The sequence below is a fragment of the Natator depressus genome, chromosome 9, assembly GCF_965152275.1.
Source record: "Natator depressus isolate rNatDep1 chromosome 9, rNatDep2.hap1, whole genome shotgun sequence".
Taxonomy (NCBI): Eukaryota; Metazoa; Chordata; order Testudines; family Cheloniidae; genus Natator; species Natator depressus.
The window spans coordinates 53942426-53956819 of NC_134242.1; the positions used below are offsets into that span (position 1 = coordinate 53942426).

Here is a 14394-nt window from a genome sequence, read left to right on the forward strand (position 1 = left end):
GAGGGAGTATTATGTTTTACCCAAAACCAATCTGATCACTATGGGCGTCCTGTGGGAAAAAGCTTCTGTGTTATTACACAGTGGGCTGATGGGTATTGGATAAAGACCAACAGGGGAGGCCAAAAGTGTGGGTGTAATGGTTCCTCCCCTTTTAGGGAAACTCTTACAAATACTCTTACCACAAAAGAAAGGTTTGGAAATATAACTTGCCATCCAGTTAATATCTCCAATGTAGCAAGCCAATGGTGGGTTTGTAGTGGTCCCTATGGCAAGTGTAATTTGAACGGCACAATTAGAAACGCCCCCACTTGTATCTAATCAGGAGGATGGGATGCCCCCTTAGGGGCATATGAACTGTTTGGAAAAGCAGCCAAAGCAGCTTTAAATATCCCAGGAATCCCCTTAAGAAACAGTCCTTACTGGGCCCTACAGGGTCACTATTTTGTATGTGGCCGAAAGGCTTACAAGGTGCTGCCAGCCAACTGGACAGGTAGCTGTTATATAGCTCATGGAGTTCCTCATCTTTCCATAACTGCCACACTGCCCAAAGGAAAGATTAGAAATGCCCGAGACACCTCTGTTAAGTCACGAGAAAAGATCCTGCGGCGACTGACTATGGCATTGGAGGGCAATATGAAGAATTCCCTCACAACCGAGAAGCTTGTAGGGTGCTCTGTACTGGAAATAGTGCCACTGTTTACCGGGCCAGCCATGGCATGCTGGTATTTGAGAAAGTACATGCTGGTATAATGGTACTTGAGAAAGTGGCCTTAGAGTTAGAGGACTCGGTTAGTGATTTAGGATCAGCAGTAAAAACATTAAATAAAGAGGTACAGCAGCTCAGGACGTTTCCCTCCAAAACAGACTGGCTTTGGACTATCTCTTGGCATCCAAAGGAGGGGTTTGTGCCCTCGTTGGGCCCCGATATTGTGTATATGTAAATGATAGCAGTTATGAGATCTATGAAAAGGTGGTACAGGCTGAGGCCCATGCCCGAGCCGGAGCACAGGTTGCCTATACTGCCCCAGAGAAAGATTGGTTGCAAACCTTGTTTTCAGGCTGGGGTTTGTCGTTTTGGCTTGGTGGTTTATTTAGCCTGTTATTGAAACTTCTCTTTCCTGTATTGCTTGTATTACTGGTATTATGCTGTGCAGTATCATGTGTTAGGGCCCTTTTGCAAAAGTTAATAAGTCATTCTCTTCAGGGCTATCACAAAGTGCTTATGCAAAGTCCTATTGTAAAGAAATAAGTAGCCCAAGTGAGAAAACTCAGAGCCAAGGTTGTTGAGTGTTCTCAAAGGAGGGAGTTGTTGGGGACACTGGGGCATGGCCACTAGGTAACTCGAGGGGATGGAAGACCACGAGTGTCGATGAAGCCCCCTCGCACTAGGCCCAAGTGTCCTTGCCCCCCCCCCCCCCGCCTGGAGGCACTCGCAGCAGCTCTGCGTACTAGGCCCAAGTGGCCTTGGCCCCCCAGCCTGGAGGAACTCGCAGCAGTTATGCTGAGGATCTGCAACAATATGTTGCAGAGTCAGACTGCCTGAAACTAAGCAAGGCCAAACAGGGCAGATATGGAAGAACAATGCTGAAAAAAGCAGCTTTATGTATGGTTTAAGAAATGATACAGAGCACAAGGGCACTAGCCGGGAGCTGGATTGGCTGGCTATATGGATACTTAGGGCAGCTTGCTATTGGATAAGTATGCTGGGAAAAAGGATGTATAAAAGCCTGTGTAACTTCCTGCTCTGTGTGTAGGATTTGAGATTTTATTCTCCCTGTACCTTTTTGCAGCTGCAAATAAACTTTTCTGCTTCTCCACCCCGTTGTGATTATTGGGTGTAGCACACCAGGTAGCAAACCAACTCCAGCTGTTGTTTAGCCTCTCGGCACTGGGTGCCGGCAACACCCTTGTTGTTTTAGCTGCCACCCTTTCTCTTCCCTGCCCCCTTACAGGGCCACAAGCTAGTACAGCAGAGAGGTCCCTCTTCTTTGGTGTCATATAGATGGCATCTCTGTGGAACTGGTGTCTCCTAGTTTCCAGTCCTGGACTCCCTGTTGGATCTCCTGTGCCCTGTGTTTGCCTGCTTATACATGATTATGACTTGGAAGATGGTACGGTACCTTCCGGCAGGGGTTGCATTTGTCTATTCTGTGTCCCTCCCCTCTGTGAATCAGGACATCCAGGTTCAGTTTAGATGATACATGTCCCTTATTCATTTTAGCTATCACACCCCCTTCAAAGGCAGGCACAGACACCTGATTTGTAGAGAAGGGTCTTCAAACCCTTCCTGTCACCAGGTTTAGGGAGACAAGGAATAGCCCACTGGATTAGGAGCACCAGTCCTGGCTAGAGGTTGGTGGGAGAGTCACCATCCCTCTAGGGCGGGTTCAAAAGGGAGACAGAATAGCTACCCAGTCTCAGCTGTAGGAGAACAACATGGCAGGTCTCCTTGGCTACAGGAAGTAAAACAAATGTGAGCAGCTTCCTTCAGCCTAGCCCTAGGGTCCATCCTAAACAGACAAAATGGAAGGTGATCAAAAGGACCGGCCTTCCCTGTAAGGGGCAATGAGAGAGCTAGTGATGGAAGCTGCTCTTGGAGTGGGAGTTGAAGAGGGAGCATGGGCTTGGAGTGATCCTCCCTGGGGCAGATGCAGAAGGACTCATTGTTGGGAGCTCCCCTCCTGAGGGAGTAAAGATGAAGTCAGGAAACCCGTCCCACCAAGGGCGGGGGGAAGCCAATATTGCTGTCTGGCAAAAGACAGCCTGAGTCTGTCCTCTGGAAGTGAAGGAAGAGCCTCTATTTTCCTCTCTTGTGGAGGATGAATAACAAGGTCTGCACCCTCCACCGAGCCTCCAGCAGGGAGAGAGCCCCATTCTGCCCCCTGGAGGGCACTGTGCTGACCTCATTCCTTTGCTTTAGCTCAGGGTTTCTCAACCTTGTCAGGCTGGCGACCCCTTACTCAAAGGCAAGAATGTTTGCACCCCTCCCCCAACATTTACTACAAAAGTTAGAGTAAAATCTGTCTCCATGGTAACAGTGATCAGCCTGTGTAATATACGAGTGTGTGCGTGAGTTACAAGAGGTGATAGGGATACTTGGCCTTGAAGGATACAGGGTGTGTGGAAAGTGGGGCAGCAAGATTTTCTTTGTTTTAGGCTGTAGTAACATTTTCACTCCCTTGTGACTCTTCTGATTGCTAATGCCCCAGGCATCACAACCCACTGGCAGAGTGGCACTGTTCCAGATTATGGATTCTGGAGTTTGTCGGTAGCTACTGCATGCACTCCTATCCCCACACCAGCATGGATTGCAATGGAGACTCGCACTTGTGCTTGCACCATGTTTTTATTTAATTTGTAAAGCTCAGCATTCACCCCTTTCCCTTCTCCCTCTAACCACCTCTATGCTCTCTCCTTATGCCCAGTTAACCAAGGCATCCACACTCGTTTTAGCTTTATTCCAGGTCTACACCAGAGACTTTTGTCAGTATAGTTGTCACTCAGGGGTGTGATTACCTGTGATATTGCTATACCAGCAAAAGCCCTATGGTGGACCAGTTATATCAACCTAAAAGTGCTACTGGGGGGATAGTTCATTTCACTTGGGTGCCCAGTATAAGCTATACTAGCCAAGGCACATTTATGCCAGTATAACTATGGCTATGCTCGGAGGGCTTGCCAGCATCGCTGTACTGGTATAGTGACACCAGCAAACATGGCCCTTGCCCACTGCACTGTAATTATTAACCCTCTCCATTATACCCACCGCAGTGCTGCTGAGTGGGGAAGGACAGATGGCACAGCATGGCAGAGCTCTGGCTCCCAGGTGGAATAAGACCTAGCAGCCATAGTGCTCCAGGGAAGGAATGGGTGTCACCTGTTTTCAATGGGTTTATTGTGTAATCAGTGCTTATACAGTAACTGAGGTAGGAAACAGTTGATGAAATATATCACCCTTATTGATTTACTGCACACTTAAAATTCCTGCCCTTGACATGGGACAGATAAGGGAGAGGGGTGTCGTATTTACCCCTCTGAGCACTGTAGCAATGCCATTGCACTGGAAGAGTTGTAATACTTGAACGCCATGTCCTGTCACAAAGTGTTTGCACATGTGACCACCTCTCAATCTGTAGATTCAAAAACTATCCCAATCTGCAAAGATCTGTTCAGAGAGCAACAGATTAATATGACACAGTCTTTATTGTTAATTATTAACATAGTATACAACACCTTATATGCTATTTATTTACCTTTCATTGAAGGAACCCAGACCAGAGGACAATCTTTACAAACTACACACAATCATCAGATGAAATTTAATGTTGATAAATGATTCTAAGATTCTATGATTTATCCATTAGACCACGCTGCTGTCTCAAAAAGGAACATTTGCATAATCTCACATCTTTCCTTAAATCTCTAGTGGTGGATAATGACACTGACATCTCTCTAACCCAGCTGACGGTAATACTCTGCCTCACTGTGCTCTGTACTACCTGACACATTTCGGGCTAGCTGGAGGATGACAGCTGCTGTGTAAAATCACGAGCCCAGAGGGCAACATTTGGCAGGAAAAGGTGAGTCCAGCTTGAAGCATCTTCTGCTGACTGAAATCGCAGCCATCTATTGGCTTCTATGAGTTGGGCTGATGTCTGGGGCTTGGCTTGGTCTGTCTGTGGAGATTCTGGTTCCAAGTACGAGAGCCTGGCTTAGTGCATGTGTGTGGTCATATTCCTGTCTCCACTGAGCATCACAGCCTGCAACGTAGCGATGGCTCATGGCATAACTCCTTTATCTCTCGTAGGTGGGGCTTGTGCTTTTGATTCTGAAGGTCCCAGGCTGTAGCCCTGCTAATGATCACACTGCCTCTGCGTACATAGAAATAACCTACTACCCTCCCAGAGCCCTTGAATAGTCTGTTCTCTGTAGCTATTACATGGGCGGGGGGGGTGGAAATGGGAACCATTACTGGAAAGGCAAGGCAGGGAGAGACAGTTCATGGGGATTCTCAAGGAGACAGTGAGGCCTTACAGAGGGAAGGCTTTGATTTGATTTAAACAAAATAGAGTGTGTCTAAAGAGAAGAGCTCCTCATGTAACCATGCCATTTAAACTGCTGACACAATGATTATTCCCATGGAAGCCTTTTGTCTCTTATATGAGGTAAAATGGGACAAAACAATATGTCCAAAATATTTTACATCTTTAGTGGGAGTTCTGAAGCCTGTGTCTCATTCTGATTGACCGCTCCACTTCCTGTTAATAGACAGGACAGAGGGGCATGGCTGGCGAGTTCTGTATGACTTCTCTTAGAGTGGAGGGCGAATATATTCCAAACATAGGCACCGACTCTATGGGTGCTCTGGGGCTGGAGCACCCACGGGGAAAAATTAGTTGGTGCTCTGCACCCACCAGCAGCCAAGCTCCCCGCCCCACTCCACTTCTCCTCACCTCCACCTCCTCCCCTGAACGCACTGCATCCCCGCTCCTCTGCCTACCTCCCAGGGCTTGCCACTGCCAAACAGCTGTAGCAAGCTCTGGGAGGGAGTGGGGAGGAGCAGGAATGTGGCGTGCTCAGGGGAGGAGGCAGGGAAGAGGCGGGGCCAGGGCGGGGATTTGGGAAAGGAGTCGGAATAGGGGCAGGGAGGGGGCGGAGACTTTGGGGAAGGTGTTGGAATGGGGGCAGGAGGGGACAGGGCAGTGGTGGAGTGGGGGGGGGGGGTCGAGCACTCACCGGCACCAGTAGAAGTTGGTGTCTATGTTCCAGACTCAAAGGGATGTTGTATCTCAGGAGTCTGTTCCTGTGTTTCAACAGCTGGCACGGTACATCCTGTGAGCTCAGTTCCACTGACTTGTGATATAAAGTACAATCAAATAAACTGAAGTATAAAGCTTTCCCTCAGGCCTGTTAAATATGCTGTCTGGTCTTTGGAATGTCTTTGTGCACGAAATTGACCTATACTGCACTGGCAATCCCTGCGTTAGCCTAGAATGGGAAACGGGAATTTCCTGCAGAGTCACTTCTCTGCAGTATTTTCCATTTACAACAAGATCAGTGCAGGTATTTTTACTAAACCTGATGCTGTGATTTAAACTAGTATTTCACCCACAGAGGAAAGGCCAGTATCTGCTCTGTGCAGCAGAGACAGTAGGTGGTTAGGGAACCAGTCACAGCTCCCTGGTTCTTTAGCCAACTTCACCCCAGCCCAGCCCCTGGTGTAGGCTGGAGCAAGCAAAGACATCCAGGGAACCATATGGCAAATGGAGTCAGCTGGGGAGTGTTGTGTTCCTGCCACACCCCTTCTGTCTCCCCACCCCACTCCCGGATCTGAAAACTCTGTAAGGAAATTTCATGGGTTAACTCCACTGGGCCACAAAAATGTAAACACATCTCTGGGAGGTACATGAACAAGGTGATAGGAATGTTATAAGCATTATTGCTCTGTGGGTGATATTAACAATCCACCAACACTGTCACCTCAGCCACAAGGGAAAAGCTGTGCTCTTCCTCCTCTTCTCTGGAAACTGATGAGCATACAGATATGACATATACTGAAGCTCAGGCAGGATCAGTCTCAGGCAGGTTCTCAGAGTCTCATTAGCCATGTCTTCTTTAAGATTATAGCCCAGAATATTTGCACGCCCTGACTGGAAGGGCTGAAGTTTTTTGTCTTTGATCTTTTTCTTGTCTATTGGCACTGGATCCAAGAGACACAGCTCCATAAGTTCCTTTTGTCTCATTCTCAGGAGATTCACCTCCTGATCCAATTTTTCTAGCCCTATTGTCTCCTGAATTCTCCTCCAGAAGGTTCTGTTGAAGTGTTGGTAGAGCTTCCAGTCCAATGAGCACCATTCTTTTACCTTTTCCTTGCTCTCAGGGGTCATGCTCTTGATAGTGTCCTGGCTTCGGGAATTCAGCTTGAAGTAAACCACATCGTCCAGCTCCCAGCCCAAAGTGTCCTTCAGCAGGACCATGGACTCATCAAAGTAATCAGTTAGCAACATCAGCTGAAAAGCCTGTTCGATCTCCGCTATGACACTCTGAACGTAGTCCTCAGTGTCCATTGCGTTGTTGTCATAGCCAAAGTCAAACCACATGTAGTTCCTCGCATGAATGTTGTTTGTGCATTCACTCATATTGTAATATGTCCATGGAGATGCCAGAAACTCATTCACATCCTTTGATCTTCTAAATGCTGGTGTAAAAAATTTATTATAGGCATAGGAGGACTCCATCAGTGAAACTGGGTTTCTCAGGATGGAAAAGTAGGTGGTGGTGTTTGGCATTACTTTTCGGACCTGTTTATAAGAAGACAGCACAATGTGGCCATTAATGTATCTCTTGCTTATGCACAGGAGAGGTTTTGTGGTACAAAAATGGCTCCTACTTGACTTGAAGGGTAAACAGGCCAAAAGAACAAGCACAGTGTAGGTCATTTGCAGGGGGTTAAAACATAGTCATGGTGGGAAAGTCTAAGTACAAGCACTCTACTGACAGGTTGTAGGCAACTGGTCCAGTTCTCTCTCTATGTTAGGAAGGCTTGCCAACTCTGCTATAGCTACACCAGCACACATGGTAAGTACAGTAAGCATATGAAAGGGGAGCTCTCTCATTCCTGTTAGGGCTGAGTGAATAGTTTGGCCTTTTATCCTGGGCTGCATGAGGGGTTTTCTAGCTGAACAATCACAGAGGGGTATGGTACCCCAATTACCTGTGCTCCCCTAAACACCATGGACGTGGACTCAAGGCCAGCCCCACTTGGCTGATGCTGAAGGACACATTGGGTTCAGGCCAGTGGTGGGGTGAAGATCCACATTTACGTAGACCCAGTGATTTTCCCAACTGCTACAGTGAGACTGTGGCTGTTATTCCAGACCATTGGCTGGAGCAGTAGCTGTGGGAAGAGGGCTGTGCAACAAACCCTGCACTCTGGCCCTTGGTGAAGGGTGGATTTCACCTCCCAAATCGCTCCTTGTGCCCTCCATATAGAGTCTGAATCTTGGGATTTGTTAGCATGGAGTGGATTTCACCCCCAGTTACACTATCAAGAAGAGAGAAAGACAGAGAGATCATGGCCAGGCCTAGAAGTTGACTCTCTATTTTCCAAAGCAAAGGGTCCTCCCTGAGCCAAACAAGGTAACTCCAGTCTCATTTGTTTGTTTTATAAATAATTGTCAGTCCTAAGATTCTTAGAGCGATTACCAGCTAACGATGGCCATTCTCCAGTACTTGTGGGCTTTGTGATTGAAGGCCAACATACTAATTCTTAACTCAGAAAACATTTTACATGCTAATTGCAATGCGCTTCATGAAGGGAAAGGCCTCTGCAGAGTGATATTTAGTGCTAGCTAATAACCAGGGATCCTAGATATCTGGTTGACACGGAAAAACATGGAATTTGCATTTTTACAGAGAATCTTTAGTTTTTACAGTTGTGAGAAAATAAAAATATATACAGTGGAACCCCGATTAGCTAATCTAATTAGTACCAAGACCAGATCAGATCATCAAAAATTCAGATAATCAGGAGAATGGCCAGGGCTCTGACTGCAGGCCTGCTTTAAAATTGTAAATATATCAATAAAACACTGTGTTCAACTGATACCTATATGTATTGTGGCCAGGGTAACTAAAGTTCAGCATTTCATTTTAATCATGGAAAAACATGGATTTCTATGTTTTTTTATTGGAGAATTTTGGGTTTTTATCATGGAAAACTAGGATCCCTGACAATAACAGCACCACAGTCATTTCACAGGATGCCTCCCCAACTGCTACTGCCCAGGATCTCACCTCTTGGAGGTTAAACCTCATGTGGTTGCACATGATGTTGTAACTTTTTCCGATGGTTTTAAATCCCTCTACAAACTGGGCCATGAAGCGATGAGGGTAGCCCAGGTGGTAGTTCTGGCCAGCAGGAAGGGCTAGGGTCAGATTGTGCCTCTCTGCAAACCGGAATAGGATGTTCATGATGGTGCTGCTGGCAGTTTTGTGGGTCTTGAGAAACATCACGTTCGTCTGGGGGTGACTGGGTCTCAGGTGCTTGGTGGAAAACCCCCACACTCTGTATGAACTTAAAGCACATGGGAAATGTTTTCTCTAGTTTTGTAATCCATTTCTTTCACCTGACAGTGCTGCTTTCCCCTGCCATTTCCTACCCTGCTGGCCCTCTCACTTTACTTTTCCAAAGAGCCGCCAAAGTTTAACCTGAACTACCCTTCCTTAGGCTAACTGGGGCCAGATCCACACCTGGAATAAATCAGCATCACTCCCTTGAACTCAATGGGCCCATTCCACAGCTGGCATAAATCAGCATAGCCTCATTGAAGTCAATGGGCCACATCCCCCACTAGTGTAAATTGGCCATAGCTCTATTGAAGTCAATGTACCAGATCCCCAGCTGGTGTAAATCGGCATTGCTCCCTTGCAGTCACTGGGGCTATGGCAATTGACACCAGCTAAAGATCCAGCACTTTGTCTGTAGTTCTAAAAAGCACAGATGAGCCACACCCCTCTTCTGCCCTCATTAGCTCCGAATGCCAGTCTGCATGGCTCTTTCAGCTCCACACAATAATCAGCTTATTTGTTACTGAGGGGGTTGGGAGGGGCTTTGGCTTCTCCTGCTCACTCCCCTTGCTTTGTTAGTATTGTTGCAGCTACTCCCAGCTGCTAGATGCTCTACACTGTTGATAGGTCACTTATTTAGGTGCTAGATATGAATTTAGGAGCCCAACTTTAGGCCCCCAGTCTTGAAAATCCTAGCCCTAGTCTCTGTGCTTAGGGCTACATTTAGCAATCCAAAAATATAAAGATATGATGGATCATCTTGCTGCCCCTGCACAGATGGGGCACATGGCAAGTTCTTCTTACTCGTTCTATCACCGTAGAAAGTGGACTTACGAGATGACATTTCCTTTCATATGGAAGAACCCAGCTAGAAAAATGACTCCCAGCCATAGCCCCAGGATTCTGGAATGCCTGCAAAAGAAACAGAGATCCAGTGAGTCCAAAATAAAATGTAATGTCCTCCCAATTCGAACCACACCAAATTTCCTGCCACTCTTTGTAACTGAGGGCTTGTCTACATAAATGTTTAGTTTGTGGCAAGCTGGGTGTAAATCTGTCCCCCTAGCCTGCTGCACGCAACTGTCTGTGTGGACCCTGCTGACACTCACTAAAGTTCCATTTTGCAATCTGATACAAACATAAGAACAGCCATACTGGGTCAGCGTAATGGTCCATTAGCCCAGTGTCCTGTCTCTGCCAGTGGCCAGTGCCAGGTGCTTCAAAGGGACTGAACAGAACAGGACAATTTCCAGTGATTCATCCTCTGTCGGCCATTCCCAGTGTCTGGCAATCAGAGGAGCTACCCCACTTTGAAAAGGCAGTAGTGCACTAGGGAACTGCTAGTTCACATCAGCAGGGTCCACATGGCCAGTTCATAGAATATCAGGGTTGGAAGGGACCTCAGGAGGTCATCTAGTCCAACCCCCTGCTCAAAGCAGGGCCAATCCCCAATTTTTGCCCCAGATCCCTAAATGACCCCCTCAAGGATTGAACTCACAACCCTGGGTTTAGCAGGCCAATGCTCAAACCACTGAGCTCCCCCCACCGGAAAGCCAGTGCATGGCCCACACAAGGTTAGTGCATGGAAGGCCAGCGACGGGTAGATTTACAGCCCAGCTTGTCACAAGCTAAATGTTTGTATAGACAAGCCCTTAATGGCTGTTACAGCCGCCTCCTTTCTGGCCTCTCCATGTTAGATAGCATAAGCATGGTGATCAGCATCTGCCTCTCCTGCCCTGGTGGTAACTCTTGTTCTCTGCAGTAAAGCAAGAGCGCTTATGTTTTAACAGTTACATTCTTTTAATTTAAATCTCACATAAATCGAGCACAACAGCAACCAGAGCCTGCTGTAAGCTGCAGCCAGCTGTTCTCTGACCTGCCCATGCAGGCTACACAAGTGCCAACCCAGAGCACTCAGAAATAAGAGTCAGGCCCCCAAAATCATGTGATTGGCTTAAAAATCAAGAGGTTTTTATGAAAAATACTAAATGTTGGTTCTTTTTCTTTGCTTTCTGGGTCCTGAGCCATAGAGTTCTCTCACTTCACGTTTTCAAGGTTTTCTCTGCAACCCCCAGGACGCAAAATTTCCTTTTTTACAAAAGAAAGCAGAGCGTCTCAGGTAAGCATGACCCCAGGAGCTGGGGCTTTAAGAAAAACACTCGTGATCAAATCTCAAGAGTTGGCAGTGGAATGCAGACTAGAATTCCACCTTCCAAAATGGAGATGACGGACCTTTGATCTCTGCAGCTGCACCCACAACCCTCGACAACAAACGCAGCTGCTCCATTCAGTAACTATACCCACAAGGGCTGTATCCCTGCCACTTGGTTTATTTTGCCCTTCTACACCCTCTATATATATCATCATTTTTTTCTGTCTTTGGAGAGAAGACCAGCTCCATCACCTCCCCACCCATTTGATCAGTGAACCTGCCCAGATGCCCCTTTTTCTCAGCCCAGCTGCACCTGTAGATCAGGGGTTCCCAGACCTGTTCCGCCGCTTGCGCAGGGAAAGCCCCTGACGGGACGGGACGGTTTGTTTTCCTGCCGCGTCCGCAGGTTTGGCCGATCGCGGTTCCCAGTGGCCGCGGTTCGCTGCTCCAGGCCAATGGGAGATGCTGGAAGCAGCGCGGGCTGAGGGACGCAGCGAACCGCAGCCACTGGGAGCTGTGATAGGCCAAACCTGCGGACGCGGCAGGTAAACAAACCGGCCCGGCCCGGCCCGCCAGGGGCTTTCCCTGGACAAGCGGCGGAACAAGTTTGGGAACCCCTGTTGTAGGGCAACGTTCCCTCTAATGTTTCCCACCCATGTGCAGAATGAATTTTGTTATGTGCACCAATATGGAGGTGATGTGTCACACATCACCTCCATATTGGTGCACATAACAAAATTTATGTGGTGGGGTGGGAGCTCAGGGCTGGGGCAGAGGGTTGGAGTGCAGGGCAGTAAGGGCTCTGGCTGGGGGTGTGGGCTCTGTGGTAGGGCTGGGGATGAGGGACTCAGGGCTGGGGCAGAGGGTTGGGGTGCAGGGGGATGAGGGCTCCGGCTGGGGATGAGGGGGTTGGGGTGCAGTGGGGTTCCCCAGAGCTACAGAGATGACTGCACCCCCAGCTCTCTCCCCCTGCAGCAGCACCTGGGCTGGGTCGGAGCCGAGGGAGGGGCGCCTAGCTGTGGGAAGTCTGGGACTGGGTTGGGGCCGGGGCACCTCTTCCCCAGCTGCTACAGGTTCGGGGCTGGGCTGGGTTGGGTTGGGGCCGAGGGAGGGGCTCCATGGCAGGCCTGGGGCTTGGGGAGAGGCATCTCTTCCCGCCGCAGCCCTGGGCACCTGCATGGGGCTTAATAGGCAGCTGCACGGCTGCACATGTTGTACCAATAAATTAAAAACCAGCAGGATCTTATTAAAAGGGAAAAAGGCAAAATACCACATTTATTGTGAATACAGAAAGAATCATAGTAAGCAGTTAGTTATAGCTACAACATTCCATTCAATCTCATATTTATTCACACATTCATTCATACAAACACACACACACACACAGGTTCTGCAAGGTTGTTATCATAGTTACCAGCCTTAGAGTTGCTCATGCCAAGCCACTGGCCAGGTGGCCTGGACATGAGGAGGGAGCAGGGCCTTGTCAGATGCTCATCTCATGCTCCTGGAAGTTAGCTTGCAGAATCAGACCCCCCAAAGTTCTCACTTTCTAGAGTCTATTTTTATAGGAATTTATTCCTAGGCCAGTCTGTGGGAATTGCTTCATCATGCTGTTGCTGAATCAATCAGCAGATGGCACATTCATGACGGTTCCGTGCTGCTAGATGTTATCTTGTTCTTTGGTTCTCCCATTCTTGAGGCTGTTGGGTGGATTCCAGTCTGCCCTCCGGGGGTCCTCTGGTTATTTCCACTTGACGCCTTCTTCAGCCGATGGACACTGGATTCTTAGGCTGGCACCTCCCTGATCATTCAGTTATTATCCACACCAAGCATCCATCCACATACATCCTCTAGCTCTATTTTAATCACAATTGTTAATACAACAAAAGGGCGGGGAGTCTCTGGGTGCTGTTTCTGTTGTTAGAGTATTGCTTTGAGTCTCTCTCTCTGTGAATTGCTTTGAGAACAGACTCTGTCTTAGAATGTACTAACACAATTAGCAGCTTGCAAGTTTCACACATAAGAGGGAGAGAAACAGTACCAAAAACCAAGAGACCTCTTAATTAGTAATACCCTGGAATTTAAACTATGGGGAATCAAACTCATTTGTGATTTTAATACAGAACTTCTTTAATATGATCCAACACACAGCTTAGAGGGAACTTAGCTAGGGGACATCACCCCCCACAAGCCCACTCACAAGGGGACTCATTCAGTGCTGACACACACTGCCTGAAGTCAATGAATCCTATGAAGTCAGCTGGGTAGCACATGGAAAGTAAGGGAGCTCTGAGGTTGATCTCCAGGATGGGGAACCACTGCTGTTCAGGAACTGTGGGGAAAGTACCTTGCAATGCTCTGGGGAAAATCGCTGAAAGCCAAGACCAGTGATCCAAGAGGAGCACATGTGCTTGCTGAAAATCCTGCGGTGTGTTCCCCTGCAGGGACAGGGTGAGTGGGTGTGGGGAGATGCCAGCCACCTGGAACTTCACCTTGTAGCTCTGGCAGTCACCTTATGGCAGTGTGCTGGCTGGGGAGACTGCATTCTTTCCTAAACTATAAAGCCAAATCCTCCAATGGTACAAACTGACACAGCTCTCCTGAAGTCACCTAGACAGTCTCCCCTGGTGTCAAAGGGGCTGTGCTAACTTACACCAGCTGAAGATCCAGCCTGTTGCAAATAATATATGACTAATTTTGTCTGATTGGTGGCAAATCACTATGACAAACTTTACCCTTTAGGCACAAGTTATTGCTGTGCGCCCGTTTCAGCATAGGCACATCAAATAGACTGTTATCCTGAAATATGTGGGGCCAAACCCATCCCTGGTGTGGCTCTGCTTACTTCAGTGGAGTAACATCAGGAATGTATTGGCCCTGACTGCATCAAACTACATGTATTACAAGGCAGCGTGTAGGTTTGGATCTCCACACCTCCGGAGGCTGCTTAGAAATTTTTCTGTCTTATACCAAGCTCCTTCAAAGCAGGCCCAATGCTCAAGAGTCAAACCATGGTAAGTTGAAGTTATAATAGAAACCAGCAGAGCTATCAGAGCACAAAAACATGGTGAAATTCTTCAGTGTGGTAGTTTATGAACTAACCGAACACAGGCAAACCTTGCACCCAAGACCATCTCTGGGCTGAGAACAAGCAAGAGAAATGTCACAAAGGC

General features: G+C 47.9%; 1 protein-coding gene across 1 annotated transcript; it reads right to left on the minus strand.

Annotated features, from left to right (window-relative positions):
* Positions 1 to 6476: 6476 nt before the first annotated feature.
* On the minus strand, positions 6477 to 10245 carry GAL3ST2 (galactose-3-O-sulfotransferase 2). Its single transcript, XM_074963262.1, has 3 exons — positions 10225 to 10245; positions 8797 to 9045; positions 6477 to 7301 (listed from the first exon to the last, which is right to left on the minus strand). Exons 1-3 carry the CDS (start codon positions 10243 to 10245, stop codon positions 6477 to 6479), a joined length of 1095 nt encoding a protein of 364 aa, XP_074819363.1.
* Between the last annotated feature and the right edge of the window lie 4149 nt (positions 10246 to 14394).